The sequence below is a fragment of the Tuber melanosporum genome (assembly GCF_000151645.1).
Source record: "Tuber melanosporum whole genome shotgun sequence assembly, scaffold_68, strain Mel28".
Taxonomy (NCBI): Eukaryota; Fungi; Ascomycota; class Pezizomycetes; order Pezizales; family Tuberaceae; genus Tuber; species Tuber melanosporum.
In genome coordinates this window covers 546,961-560,926 of record NW_003299115.1, presented here as the reverse complement: position 1 = coordinate 560,926, position 13,966 = coordinate 546,961, and the positions used below count along the sequence as shown (strand labels likewise).

Genomic DNA, 13,966 nt, shown 5'->3' with positions numbered 1-13,966 from the left:
CTACTTAATTCACAATGCTACCCCCCATAACTGAGTCCCTGATTACTTCCACCTTCACTAGCGGGATACGAGTTGATCGCCACAATAAGACATTTTCATTTGAAAGGTCTCTTATAGTTAACTGATTCACCTTGTTTCTTTACCTCATCATTTCAACTAGCTGCATTACCTACAGCCCTACCAACCTCTCAACTTCCGGATTACCGGCCCATTAAGCCAATCATTGTTATATCAAGGCGCCCGATTTCCGCTTTTCACGATGTCTAATCCATTCAGCGATTCGGGGCCCAGAATGAAGAGAATTATCATTTGTTGTGACGGTCTGTCTCCACCGCTCCCTCCGAGCGAATCGAATTGAAGTGGTGCTGATGAGGATGGGGCATAACAGGCACCTGGCAGGATTCTGACGGAGGGAAACTCGAGGTCCCGACGAACGTTACGAGGGTTGCTCGTGCCTTGAAGAGTTTTACCGATGATGGTGTTTCCCAAGTGATTTATTACCAGAGTGGGGTTGGCACTGGAGGGACGGTGAATAGGCTTATCGGTGGTTAGTTCACTCCCTCTTCTATCCTTCATGCTTCTTCTCAATTAATCCTCCAAACTCTATTTACTGACAATCTTGTGAATCGGTGAATAGGCGGCACTGGGTTTGGCCTCTCGGAGAACGTCCGCGAAGCTTATGGCTTCTTAGCTCACAACTACCACCCAGGAGATACCATCCATCTCTTTGGTTTCTCCCGCGGAGCATATACTGCACGCTCAATCTGTGGCCTTGTCTGCCGCATTGGCATCCTAACGAAGAAGGGCATGGACAACTTCTACCAAGTCTACCAAGACTATCAGGCCAAGAAGTTTCGTAGCCAAAGGTATGTCCCCCCCCCTTAATCCCCAGAACCTCACACACTAACTCAGCGGAAACAGTGCGGTAGCCGAATTCCAAGCCCGCGAGGGTGGTAGCCTCGTCATCCCGAACGTCAGAGTCAAGACGATCTGCTGCTGGGACACGGTCGGATCATTAGGGATCCCGTCAACCGGTGTTCCCATAATCGGGGACTGGATCGCCGGGAACGAGCAGGAAAAGTACGGATTCCACGACACAGACCTGTCCCCGCGCGTGGACAACGCTTTCCACGCGCTCGCGCTCGACGAGCACCGTGGGCCCTTCACGCCCACGCTGTGGAAGAAGACTGACGACACCCCGGTCAACCTCAAGCAGTGCTGGTTCCCTGGCGTCCACACAAATGTCGGCGGCGGATACGAGGACCAGGAGATCGCGGACATGACTCTCTCCTGGATGATCCAGCAGCTCTTGCCGTTCCTGCAGTTCGACGATGACTACCTCAAGATTATCATCCATAACAGCGACGACCACTCCAGTGGCGAGTGGGCCGCTGGCAAGATCTACGACTCCGCGACCGGGATCATGAGGATTGTCGGCGGGAATACCAGGACTCCCGGGGGGTATGGGGACGGTACCGAGGAGACTATCCATAAGAGTGTGAGGATTCGCACGAAGGTTGTTTCCGGCTGGTCTAGCAAGGCTTTGAAGGGATGGACCTGGAATGAGAATGGGTATTGGGAGAAGGGCAGTAAGAGAATGGCGGAGGATCAGTTGGGATCACTGGAGAAGAGGTTGGCTGGAAAGGCGGTCGTCAAGGACATGCTCGGGGAAGATATGTCGTGATTTTCCAAGTCCCACTTAAGCTGTTTGAGTCCGAATCTTCCCTTCTGTGTATTTCTCTCTCTTGGTCTTTTTTTTTTTGGTGGTGGTGCCGCTTTTTTTTGTTTATCCTACTTGTTTGGTAGGCTTAGTCGTCTATTCTAAGGATTACCGTACGCGATAATTTGATAGGTATTGAGTAGTGAATGAAGGTTTTTTCCCCCCCCCTTAACGTGAGTGAAGCGTTCGTATGAAATATCCCGTCGATAAGCATGACTTCACATGAGATCCTCAAAAGACACCAGGGGCGGATTCGTATCCAGCTCTTTTCTCTATTCCAGCTCCCGCCAGCATGATAATACTATAACCCTTTATTACAGTAATACCCTCAACATCACTCCCCACCAGACTACTCACCCTGCACCACAGTGCACAGTGCTTATGCTATACCAGCACTCTGGCGCAGGACAAGTCAGGCGCGGTGGTACTACCATCCAATTTCATACATGCCGTGCTGTACAAATCCGCACGCTTACCGGACGACGGCAGCGAATTGCCTCGGCGCGGTCGTCGTCCCCGTGTTGGGTGCGCCGGTCGGGGGTGGTATGCAATGGGTTCTGGGCTTTTTTTAACTTGCCTTGTGTGCCCGGTCGGCGAGGATTGGTGGTGGTGCCGTGCGGTGTGTGACGCATTCTACCTTCTTCGGGGGGTTGAGGGGCTGTAAGTTTGCCGGGTCATCGATGGTTTGGTGGTCGATTGTCGTGGCGGATATCGCGGGCTGATTTGATTTCCGAAGTTTGGTACTGGAGTTTTGGTATGATATCTGGATAATAATGTTATGATACCACGCTTTCACTCACGTGCCCATTTTATCGAGTGATGCTCTATGCGAAAATAAAGCGCCGACACAATTAAATGTTTTTGATTGAGAACCCGTGATGGAATAAGAATTATAATACAAGTTCCAGCATTGATCCGGGATATCCTTCGTCTACCTTTTCCCACCCCTATACATCTTAACCGGATCCCTCCCGGTCCCCGCATCCCGCCTCCCAGTCTTCTTCTGCCTCGCCTTGCGAATTCTATTCTCCCTAACCTTCCTCAACCCCACATACCCCGCTGCCCCCCCCTGCGGCTTAAGCACCCCGCTCTTCCCCCCCTTCGGCAGCAGATACCCCGGCACATGCCGCAAGTGCGCCTGTACCCTAACCCGACCGCTCTCCCCATCGTGTCTAAGTGCCAGCAAGTCCTCCGGGTTCTCTTCAAAATGCCTCTTCAATCGCTCACTCTTCACTAATTCCACCCGCAACTCCCGCATCCGTGCCTCCCTCACGGCAATTTTGGTCACGGCCCTTAATGCGTCGTCCATTCTGTATCGGAAGGCGTCGACTTGCGCCATGTCGAAGACGTATGGCTTTATCTCCCTGCCAAGTTTAGCCTGGGATCTGCGAATCCGTTGGAGCGTTTTTTCGTTGTTTGCACAAATCGGGTGGGTCGTTGGTTTGTGCTTGCCGAAGAGGTGGGTAGGGATTACAAAGGAGAGTGAAATTCCGTTCTTGTGAGCACGCGCAGTGCGGCCGATGCGGTGGGTGTATGATTTTGAGGTTGTGGGAAGGTCAAAGTTCAGCACGCAGGCAAGGTTTTTGAAATCGAGGCCTCGGGAGATGCCGTACTCTTTGTCCTTACGGTTCTTGGCGTTTTTCTTCTTTTTGGATTTGGGAGTTGGTTCTGGTTCTGCTTGCTCTTTGGAGGCTGTAGGTTCAGGCGCGGGGACGTCCTTGTCATCATCCTCTTCGTCTCCGAGGACTTCGTTCTCGTCGCTGGCTATTATTATCTCGTAGACGTTTTTGTTAAATTCTTCCACAATGTGCAGACGGGAATTCACGGGTAGTTCGGAGTTCAGCACACAGCTGCGGATTCCGAATTGCTCTAAAAAGAGCTTGACTCTGTAGCTCCGGTCTATGTCCCCAACGAAGATTATGGTTTTGCCCTTTATGAGTTTTAGTTTGAAGATTACGTATAGTAAAAGAAATTTTTCGTCTTCGCTGCATCTGTTACATTGTCAGTCTCCTATTCACCCACTCGGCCGAGGTGAGGAGTGAGGGGTGCTTTACTTAACACAGTATTGCGTGAGTCCCTCGCCTTCCGCATCCACGTCTTCTTCTAGTCGCAGGATTGCGGGGTTCCGACAAAAGAGGGACTTTAGAGTTTCGACTTCGGTAGTGAGTGTTGCACTCATGAGGAAGGTTTGCAGACCCTTCGGAAGCGCTTTTGAGACGCCCTGGAGGTCATTTTCGTACCCGTATGACAGCACCAGGTCGGCTTCGTCGATTACGAGGTGGGTGAGCTGTGAGGTGAGGGACTCGGAGATGTTGATGTGGACGAGTGCCCTGGAGGGGGTTGAGACGACCACATCCTGCTTTTCAGAGAGGAGGGATCTGAAGATTGTTAGCGCACGTAGAGAGCGAGCAGAGGGGGAGACCAACTGCTGTACTTTCTCAGATATATTTTGCGCAAGATTGATTGAACGAATGTGTTTTCCGCAGTAAGCCGCTAAAGACTCGATAACTTTGTGAACCTGCTGCGCCAACTCTTTTGTCGGGACGAGTATCAATGCGCTTGTAAATCTTTCTTCGGAAGTCTAGCAATCAATCAACCAATCAGCCCCCCTCCTCTCTCCAATCAAGGAGAATAGAGTAAAAGAACAAACCTCCTTCCTCTTCAAAATCGCCTGCAGAACTGGCAATAAGTATGCCGCCGTCTTCCCAGATCCCGTCTTCGCCCTAGCTACATCACATTCGATCAGCATTCATCCTCATCAATTGATCCACAAGCGCAAGCAACACACCAAGGATATCCTTCCCCTCCAACGCCAACGGAATAGCCTTTGCCTGAACCAACGTCGGGTGCGAGAAATTCTGCTTGGCTATGCCCTGGAGTAAGCGCGGGTCTAGGCCGAAGGCTGCGAAACTTGTGTCGGTATCTACTTCTGAGGTGGTGGTTGCGGTGGCGGCAGTAGTAGTAATCACGGGGGTGGCATCTCCTTCACCTTCGTGCTTTCGTTTTGCCATTGTTAACGCTTTTGTGGTTATGAGTGGCGCGGCAGCGGGATGTTGATGATGGTAGGCGGGTTGGGATTTTCGGAGGTGTAATTGAAGTTTTTTGGGGACGGTGCTTGGCACAAAGTATGATAGATTGTCACGTGAACCTTCATGGGGTGTTACTCGGTCCGAGAGGTTTTTGGTTGGGGTGAATCTGGTTGGAGATTTAACAAGAAGTAATTGAAACAGAGAGAAGCAACAAAAGATCTTCTCCAGCTTTGTCAGGCTAGGGGAAAATAACAAATAGTACCCAGTATCGTAACTGAGAAATAAAGCAAGCCAGCATAAAAAGGGTCCAGAGAGAAAGAATGAAACAGTGACATATACCGGAAAAGCAATTTGATACCGTGCCTAAGGGAATATAATTGATCCTCCTCGGATAGTATAACATATATAGTAACTTGAACTAAATGTTAAGTACACTATGTTCTCTCCCATAAAGTAGGGGCAATAGTTGGAACATACATGCCCATAAGCTCTAGTTCCAGCAGTTCCTGTACTGAGTGGATGGGTGGTATCGGCCTTGCTCGTTTTTTCCCACTTACAATGGCGCCAACACAGCACCTCCCCTCTCCCCCAATTCAGGTAATGCTTGGTGCGCCCAAAATCCTCTCCATCCACTATTCTTGCCTGTTTTACAAGGTATCATGTATTATTCCCTAATCTAGGCTCAGATTACACAGCTCTCTAGCGCAGACAATAGCATACGTTGACCTCAGACATTTACCAAAGGTGTCATAGTATGGTTGGGGAGCTCTTGCTGTGACCGGACCATTAGAAAACATCTGCACAATTACCACACTTGAATTACTCGTGTTCCTAAACTCGAATTATCCTGGGAAAGTAAAAAAGGGGACAAATACAGAAAAAGGGATAGAGATTAATTTCTGCAATCCCCTTAACTTGTTAAAATAAAACCATCTGGCTAACGCGGTGATTTCCATCTATAATCTAGTAGTGGATAGCAAGGGTACGGTATTATGGTATTGACCTTGCTTATTACTTCTTTCAGCTTAGAAAGAAGGCAGTATATCAAACTACCTGCGATTGTAGAATATCAATAGATACTTAAAGCTTGCATTCCCAATTATACAACCGCCATTACTGAGTGTCCAGCCTAGGTGGTTTTCATAATAATATTATATGATACCGGCTCCTCTATCAAACCATTTCTCCATCCACCTAGACTACTAAAAGCCCTTGCCCAGTAACTCACCACTCCATAGAACGTTCCACCCACCTCCCGGTCGATATTGCATAGTGACGAGGGGTGATAAGAGAACCACAGCGGTGACGGGGCAACTGTGCATTGCTCGCGTAATGTGTCGTGGCTTCGTCTTTGCAGTGTTCGCGAACCTCCCCTCAACAATTACCAGATCTGAACCTTTCTTCCAATCCGACCTAAACCCCTTACTCAAATCACCAAACTTCACAATTCCACCACCGCACCGAGATTACATATATCCACTCATATGCAAAAAAGAAAACAGGAACAGTATACCATCACTCTTTGTCTGACTCATTCTAGCTACTCAGCCCAAGGATAGACAATATCATCATTCAAACTCAGCACCTCCATGTCGGATCCCATACAATAGTACAAGACCCTTTCGCTCTCAATGACCTCGAAGACCCCTGCCACGCCACAGAGAGACGGGCCCAACGTCTTCTGCCATTTTAGTTCCTGGTGGATGTCGAGTTCGATTCAGTTAGCCGTTTGGTGGATGGGGTAGGCCGTAATGCCGTTAGACGCCCTAATGTTGGGCCCAGAGAGTTAGTCGTCCATAAATAGCTCTAGGCGAGATGGTCCAGTCCCTCCGGGCAACAGGTTCAGGCTCGGTACTATAAGGGCGATAGTACTCGTTGAGGCAGTCATAGAGGCGTCCAAATGATCGTTCAGCAGTCCATCTGAGGCCTTCGGGCAAGTTCCAACAGTGCTGGAATGCTAGGTCGAGTGAAAATGCAGAATTGTAGTACAACCTGCTCCCCCGCACTCCCAGACCTAAACTCTGTAAATCCAATCCGGGTCCATAAGGGAGGGATGTGGAAGCAACGGGAAACGGAGAAAATATACGGCCGGTCCAGCTTAGGCCAAAAATAGAAAATCCGGAAAAGGGAAATGGCAAATAGTAAAATGGCAGTCCGCGATGGTCTCAGGATGGCTTCAATCTCCTTTACAAGGTCAGATGGGCTTGGTGTATGGGCATGAACCAGGGGCGCTTCACTCCTCGGAGAGTTGTTTCTGTGATATCGTGCTGTCGGAGGGGCCGGACCAGTTCCGGAATCCAGCGCAGCATAGCAAATGGCCAACCTTTTTTTCCACAAGAATGACGATAGCACGTAACGAAAGGCAAAACTTTTTTCGCTCCAGGAGGGAAACCAGACCGCAGGAAAAATGGAGGGGGATAATTTTCCTAGAATTCGCAGAATAAACATCGATAAGGTCCCGAAACGCGTAAAAGGAGGCCAGGTTAATTCTTTCTCGTATCCAGCAAAACACAAGTACGGTGAGAAAAGCAGCTTCGCACGCCCCTTCTCCCTAGCGACGATTCATGTCCTCCTTTTTCTCTCTTTCATCCTTCATCCTTCCTTCCTTCATGGGGTGCCGTGGTTAACTTACGTACGTGTACAAAAGAGTAGAAGAATGGAAGGAAAAACATACCACGTCATTATATATCGACCCAAACCGCACCTACAGAAAAAAGTGACTGCTTGCTTTGCCCCGTTGCGTGCTGCACCGCCCTTTAATATTTCAAAGTTGCACCTTTATCCCGCACTTGAGCCAATCTATCATACTCATACTCGAGCACTGTGCACAAAAGTGGAATTCTCACCCGTTCGCTGCCGGGTAACAAGCTGAGCTGAGGAGGCGGGGGAAGGACAATGTGGGAAAAAAAAAAAATGACACCATTCCTCGCCTGCTCTGCCATCCTGACTGATTGATAGACACTATCTATGGGTAGTGATATTCCTGCGATAACTGAATTCCGCATATACCCGGCGAGTTCATGCAAAAATGCTCTTCATCGATCGATCGCAAGGTTGGGAACTACGAGCGGCCCAAATAGGCAATACGAGCCCCATGTTGGGAAATCACCAGCACTAGAGCAGCCCACAGCAGGGCAAGGATAGGGTTCGAACAAGTGCAATAGCAAGAAGAGAACTCCCACGGTTCTATCACTGTCTATCAGCAATCCCCACTGCCAACCAACCGGCACCTCACCGTCCTGTTACTCGAGTACCGGTACTTGTATGGTGTAAGTAAGAGCCGCTCCCGACAAAACCAAGGTCTATCCTGCCATATATACGACAACTCCCTCCCAAGCGAAGTTCTGTCGGTCCGAAACGGGAAAATCCTGAGCGTTTTCTGGTGTCACCACAGCACTTGTTGTGCCCTACCGTATGGGTAAAAGTACCCTACTCGTACTGTGCGGTACGATCACTGTGCTCGAGAGTTTCTGAAGATCCGGCCGATTTGCTGGTTGATCGACTGGCTTGCCTTAGTTTGCTTCGCTGTCCGCACAAGTAAGATTCCGAATTACAAGATCGAGGATGGGAAACAAGATCCAAGATCCAACGACCCTGCTATTGACTTTGCTCTGGATTACTAGACCAGACTAGAGTTTTAAGAACTGCTGTAGGTACAGTTTCGAGAAATTAACCGCATCGTTTCCCGGTGCCGTAGATCATCATCATCTCATCTTCCCCCTCAAGTTTGCTACGAGAGCGTTGGTGATTATTAATATACCTGCGAGTTGTTGTTGATGGGGGGGGGGATTTTGCAAACGCATCGAAGGGAGGAATATCGATCGTGGAAATTTCTCAATTAACTTATACCGGTTTGATGGATCCGACATGATTTAGTGGGGTAGTGGTGGATGGATAAATTTATCCACCGCTACCAGTTAGAATGCCCGTAACCGGGTTGTTTCGAGAAACGCGAAAGAGTGTGAGTAGAGTACGAGTACCGTAGTCCGCCGATAGTGTGCACTGTTCACATTATGCACACGACACCTATGATGATGCTTCCTTTTTGCGATGCGCATTCTTTCTATTCCTTACCCACCCTATCCACCTATCCACCTACCCACCTTACCCACCTACCGGTAACCCATTGTATATACGAGAACCCTTAAAAGGTGAGCGGGTAAAACACCCAGGCAGAGATCTTTCTTGAATTTTTCAATTGGCTGTTGGTTCCTGATCGAGAGGCTCTACTGTATAGTACGGTACATACGGTACCGCGCTGTATGAGTACTGTAACCGTTTTAAAAAACTGGTTCAGGGTTCCGATTTCTCCGCTCGAAATCAGTTTTGGGGACCTTTCACGCTCACACACACACACCTAAAGTTTCCGTACCTACCCACCACCTATCCATGATACCTATTATCATATCTACAATCTCAATGGCAAAGTTATAGTTGAAAACAGGGAAAATGTCTTTCGCGAAGTTTTGCCCCCCTGTCGATATATCGTGTGTGGGACGATATACTTCTGTTTCTTTCCCTATTTTTTTCTTTGTGATTATTTACTCGAGCACTTCATCATCATACCTTAGGGCAAAAAAGACCCCCGAGTTTTAGGAAATGGAGATGTGATGTACGGTAGGTTACTTAAGTATGATAAGGGGGGAATTGGGGAATGGAGTGTGCCTGGATTGAGGGGGGATGTATGATGTCGTTGGGAATAATTAATTTCCCCTCTTCTCCTCCTCCCCGTATCGTACCATGGAATCATTTTATGATACTGTTCCCACGATAGAACTATGATGAAATGGTACAGCAAGGAGATATGGAAGGAGACTTTTGCGATTTCCAAGGAAAACCTCCCCCCTCCTCCCCAAAACACTTTCTCGCCCTACTGTATGATACAATGAACTGTATAATGCCATATCATACCACCTACATCCCGAAGCCTAGCAAGCAAGCAAGCAAGCAAGCCAAGTAAGCACGATAACCTACAAGGCTCCCGTCCAATAACCAACGCACCACCGCATACCATAATCAAAATCACGTGTAGAAACGGGGTCTAACTCCATCCACAGCCTTCCTTCCTCCCTTCCTTCCTCCCTTCCTCCCCCCCTTTCCAATCTCTCTCTCCCCAATTCATCTAAAACAAGCCTTACTCACCCATTCACCAACCAACCACAATAAAGCTCTACATCACCCCCCTCCCCCCACCCACACCCCCCACACTCCCAACCAAAAGGTAAAATCGACATTCATGCTACAAATCGGTCCTTTCTTTCTAACATGCTTTGGTTTGCACCGTTGGTGGTAGTTAGGCGGGCAAGCATTTTCGCAAATGCTTGCGCTGACGCGTGAGTAATTCAGGTAGGTAGGTAGGTAACTTGGGTAGGTAGTTACGGTACTGTAGGTAGGTATGTTAGTCGAAGTGGGAGGGAAAAAAAAAGTAAACAGCACCGAGATCGGGGGATCGGTTGGTAGATGGATTGGATGGATGAAGGAAGGGGGAGGAGGGAGATAAGGATTCTCATGTTACCTATCCTTGTCAAAGGTATGGTCAAGGGGGGGGATTTGGGACTAACTTATCTATTTATTCATCTTGCTAAGCCAAGTTTGGGAAGAAGGGTTGGTTTATATTCGGGTGGTTTCTCGATTTTTTTTCTGATTTTTTTCCGATTTTTCATACGATATTCGAGACGGGTTGTTTGCTTTTGGACTCGAAGAAGAAACGAAGAACGAAGAACGAGGGAAAGAAAGAAAGAAAGAAAAGGTGAAGGTGAAACTTTTTGGCGATTCTTATTGCGAGGAGCCATAACGATACACGGTTACTGTACTGCACTGTACGAGTACAGTACTACCCTACTACGAGTCTTCCACGAACGGACGAAACGGAGAGGGAAGAAGAGGTGGATAAGTCTCAGCTGAGCAAGTGCGATTTGAGGGTTCATTATTATTGCTATTACTTACCCGCTTTTGCTTCCCTGAGCTCGATTGAGATTGAGCCTTGGGAGGACGGGAAGAAGGGACGAAGGGTTGCAGTTAGCGTTACGTTACGTGGGGCTGCTGCGGCAGCTATTATAGCTTCGATCGACATATAAATTTGACAAGCCAGCCTTTTTCACGATAGTCGACTTTTCAATTGCTCCAGCCTCCCATTCACTCATTCACTCATACATTCATTCACCCGCTCAACCCCTCTTTTCATCCTCCCTCTCCTACCTTCTTCTTACAATCCCACGATCCCACGATCCCACGACCCTGCCTACCCGCATTCCCCACCAAAGCGAGCGAGCAAGACAAGCAAGAAAGAAAGACAAAAACACCTTCCCACCAAAACCACCAACCCGGACAAAACGAACGAACCCCCTCCTCAACAATGCCCACAGCCCCAGCCCCCCACGGCCCAACCCCTGCCCGCCCCTCTGCGATCTCGCAGACCAGCCACCTATCCTTGGAAAAGGTGATACAGGACCACATACCTAGCGTGACCGCCACGCTCCGCACGCTGCTCAACATCCTCACCGCCCCGACCATGCCCACCGCCTCGGCCGCGCTCGAGAGCGACCTGCGGAAACTGTGCGTTCGTGCGCAGGAGGGCGTGCGCAAGATGGACCTAGAGCTGCGCGTCATCGAGAGCGCGTGGGAGCGCGTGGATAAGGAGCGCTGGGAGGTGTGTCGTGGGGACTACAAGGTCGTCATGGGGCTTGTGCAGGAGGTGTTCGATGTAGGGCAAAAGAGGATGGAGGAGATTGGCGCGGCGGGCGTGGTGGTCAGGGGATTTGGGGGGTTGAGTGTTAGGAACAATCGGTAGATTGGGGGAAGAGGAGGGGGAAGGGGAGGGGGGGGTCTGTAAAACACTATTTTTTTGGTTTTTGGTTTGTTCTTTTGCTCTCTTTTGTACGGTTTAGTCCGGTCGGTCTGGTTTGTTCTTTTCATTACGGGTTCGGCATGGCATGGTTGGCGATGGGGAGAAAATGCTTGATTCTTTCTTCCTTCTCCTTCCCCTCTTTTTTTCTTACCCCCCCCCCCTTCCCCTCCCTTTCTCTCCATCTCATGATAAAGGTGTTTGCTTTCTTGCTTTCCTTCTTACAATATTTCCCTCTATCGGTATCGTCATCATGTTCGGAGCATGTGTGGGTTCTTTCTTTATGGTTGGGGGCGCTATCCTTTCTTACCCTACTCTTACTCTTCCCTCTTGAGCTTCTTACTCTGTTCAATACCCTTTTAGCGTGATATGATACAATATAGTATGAGCCGTTCTTGAAAGTCAACTTTTTTGATTTACGGTTGCCGGTAAACCTATTCTTAAGATTCTCTTTTCCCGTGAGAGTGGTGCTGTACGAGTACTGTGACCCCAGTATCTCACTCCAGAGTATCGCATCGCATCTCATTTCCCTTCGGAAAAGGCTCCGGAATCATGCTTTCTCATTATTACTCTTACCCAACTCACAGTGTTGGATATTGACATCCAGCCTACCACACAGGTTGTGTCATAAAGATGTCTATATGTCGTGGTATGACATATCCGAGGGAGTTTTTATGCACTCAAGGGACCTATTCATCCCACCTGGAGAGTAGGTCACTTGAGGATACAATCAATCACGATTATTACAACACACAGTGCAAGTGCTCCTACCTAAAATAGATGCACACTGCCATTCCGTTTGCCCAATTTTGAAAGCGTCGTCGTATTATGCACCTTTTTTGCTTCAAAATGGCTTTCGTCAAGCGGGATTACGATCCGAAAACACCCCTGCCATTCAGTCCCTATGATAGAGTCACAGTGTCACGCAAAGAAACGTACACAATATGGGAATACCTTAGGGGGGGAAACTTATAGGTGTAAGAAAGAAACAAAAACACCACGAGACGGAGCGAGGAAAACGTTCAGAAACAAGTATATGGCAAAACACTAAAGGGCGCCAACGCTACAACGAAATATGAAGAGTGAGCATGAGTTGGATGAAAGCAGGGGCTAGTGAAAGTTAGAGTCAAAAACAATGCTGGCATAACCCTAACCCATACTCTCACGACTTCATATCTACTTCCATAGTTTCGTTTCTACCGACTAACAATCGTCCACTTATTTCTGCATCATGAGCTGGACAAACTCGTTGTCTATGGAAACCACGTTAATATACTTTGCAGGGATGCAAGGGGCATCCGCCCAAGAAAACTTACAGTCGATCCTGCCATCACCGTCCTGATCTGCCTCCCTGATCATCTCGTCAACCTCGTCGTCTGTCAGTTTCTCGCCAATGGAGGTCATGACATGTCTCAACTCGGCAGCAGAGATAAAGCCATTGTTGTCACGATCAAAAACCTTGAAGGCTTCTGTAGAACTTATTAGTCACCACTACAATGATTTCGGCAGTTGATCAAAGCCAATTACCCCGAATTTCCTCCTCGCTGTCGGTGTCCTTCATCTTCCTAGCCATCATAGTAAGGAACTCTGTAGATTGTAAAAATAAGGCATTAGAAAAATGACACGATCAAGGAAGGAAATATCTATAGCGGGGTAAACAAACCAGGGAAATCAATGGTGCCATTGTTATCGGCATCGACCTCATTGATCATGTCCTGAAGCTCGGACTCGGAAGGGTTCTGTCCCAAACTCCTCATGACAGTTCCCAACTCCTTGGTTGTGATTTGTCCTGTGGGTCGTAGCCGCACACATCAGCCCCCGCACCACATATGCAATGCTTGATAAAACCCTTGTCGCTTATCAAACCCCCACCATACACAGTCATCAATCAAACGCGTTCCACCAGAGCCTTTTTTAATTTTTTCCTTCATATATGATAGGCTGTAAGGGCAAATGACAATAGGGGGTCTTTTTGGGGAAAGGAATATAACTACTAACCATCACCGTCTTTGTCCTAATACCGGGATCACGCTGTGTCAGTTTGCACGCCGCTGATTGGGTTTGGAAGGAAGTGGGACAGGGAAGCAGGGAGCGCAAAAGGTATGGATGAGGGGTTTGTGTGAATGAGCGGTGAAAGGGAAGTAAAGGGAGAACGATGAAGGGGATGGGAGAAACTTACGAAGAGGGAAAAGGCTTCCTTGAATTCAGAGACTTGCTCTTCAGAAAGAGAATCGGCCTGGAGCAATCATAGCCATTATTAGTTCATGGTTTGTAAGTACAAAGGGGGGGGAAAGTCTCGGCGGGGTAGAGATCTGCCCTTAAAGATAAAGGAAAGGAGGGGCTGTATGTGCCGTGACCACAAATGGGAAGAGA

At 48.5% G+C, this 13,966-nt stretch overlaps 5 protein-coding genes; 1 reads left to right on the top strand and 4 right to left on the bottom strand.

Moving 5' to 3' along the window:
* Nucleotides 1-259: 259 nt before the first annotated feature.
* GSTUM_00010279001 (uncharacterized protein) lies at nt 260-1,719 on the top strand (the record flags this gene model as incomplete). XM_002841187.2 has 4 exons in its annotated part: nt 260-320; nt 389-547; nt 638-866; nt 922-1,719. 4 exons carry the CDS (start codon nt 260-262, stop codon nt 1,682-1,684), a joined length of 1,212 nt encoding a protein of 403 aa, XP_002841233.1. The 3' UTR covers nt 1,685-1,719.
* Nucleotides 1,720-2,651: 932 nt separating this feature from the next.
* Nucleotides 2,652-4,731, bottom strand: GSTUM_00010278001 (uncharacterized protein; the record flags this gene model as incomplete). The annotated part of the gene is made up of 6 exons (XM_002841186.1): nt 2,652-3,401; nt 3,468-3,711; nt 3,775-4,098; nt 4,147-4,301; nt 4,371-4,447; nt 4,509-4,731. 6 exons carry the CDS (start codon nt 4,729-4,731, stop codon nt 2,652-2,654), a joined length of 1,773 nt encoding a protein of 590 aa, XP_002841232.1.
* A 1,096-nt stretch (nt 4,732-5,827) lies between these two features.
* GSTUM_00010277001 (uncharacterized protein) lies at nt 5,828-7,541 on the bottom strand. XM_052355824.1 has 2 exons: nt 7,424-7,541; nt 5,828-7,354 (listed from the first exon to the last, which is right to left on the bottom strand). Exon 2 carries the CDS (start codon nt 7,195-7,197, stop codon nt 6,658-6,660), a length of 540 nt encoding a protein of 179 aa, XP_052211789.1. The 5' UTR covers nt 7,198-7,354; nt 7,424-7,541; the 3' UTR covers nt 5,828-6,657.
* Nucleotides 7,542-12,417: 4,876 nt separating this feature from the next.
* On the bottom strand, nt 12,418-13,341 carry GSTUM_00010275001 (uncharacterized protein). XM_002841184.2 has 4 exons: nt 13,257-13,341; nt 13,121-13,180; nt 12,910-13,062; nt 12,418-12,846 (listed from the first exon to the last, which is right to left on the bottom strand). Exons 1-4 carry the CDS (start codon nt 13,303-13,305, stop codon nt 12,812-12,814), a joined length of 297 nt encoding a protein of 98 aa, XP_002841230.1. The 5' UTR covers nt 13,306-13,341; the 3' UTR covers nt 12,418-12,811.
* A 5-nt stretch (nt 13,342-13,346) lies between these two features.
* Nucleotides 13,347-13,966, bottom strand: part of GSTUM_00010274001 (uncharacterized protein) — a gene marked incomplete at both ends in the record, with an annotated part of 969 nt that continues 349 nt past the window's right edge. Inside the window, 4 exons of the mRNA XM_002841183.1 lie at nt 13,347-13,382; nt 13,592-13,607; nt 13,773-13,829; nt 13,873-13,966. The exon at nt 13,873-13,966 is cut by the window's right edge and continues 349 nt beyond it. Coding sequence (XP_002841229.1) covers nt 13,347-13,382; nt 13,592-13,607; nt 13,773-13,829; nt 13,873-13,966 — 203 coding nt within the window. The remainder of the gene's footprint in view (nt 13,383-13,591; nt 13,608-13,772; nt 13,830-13,872) is intronic.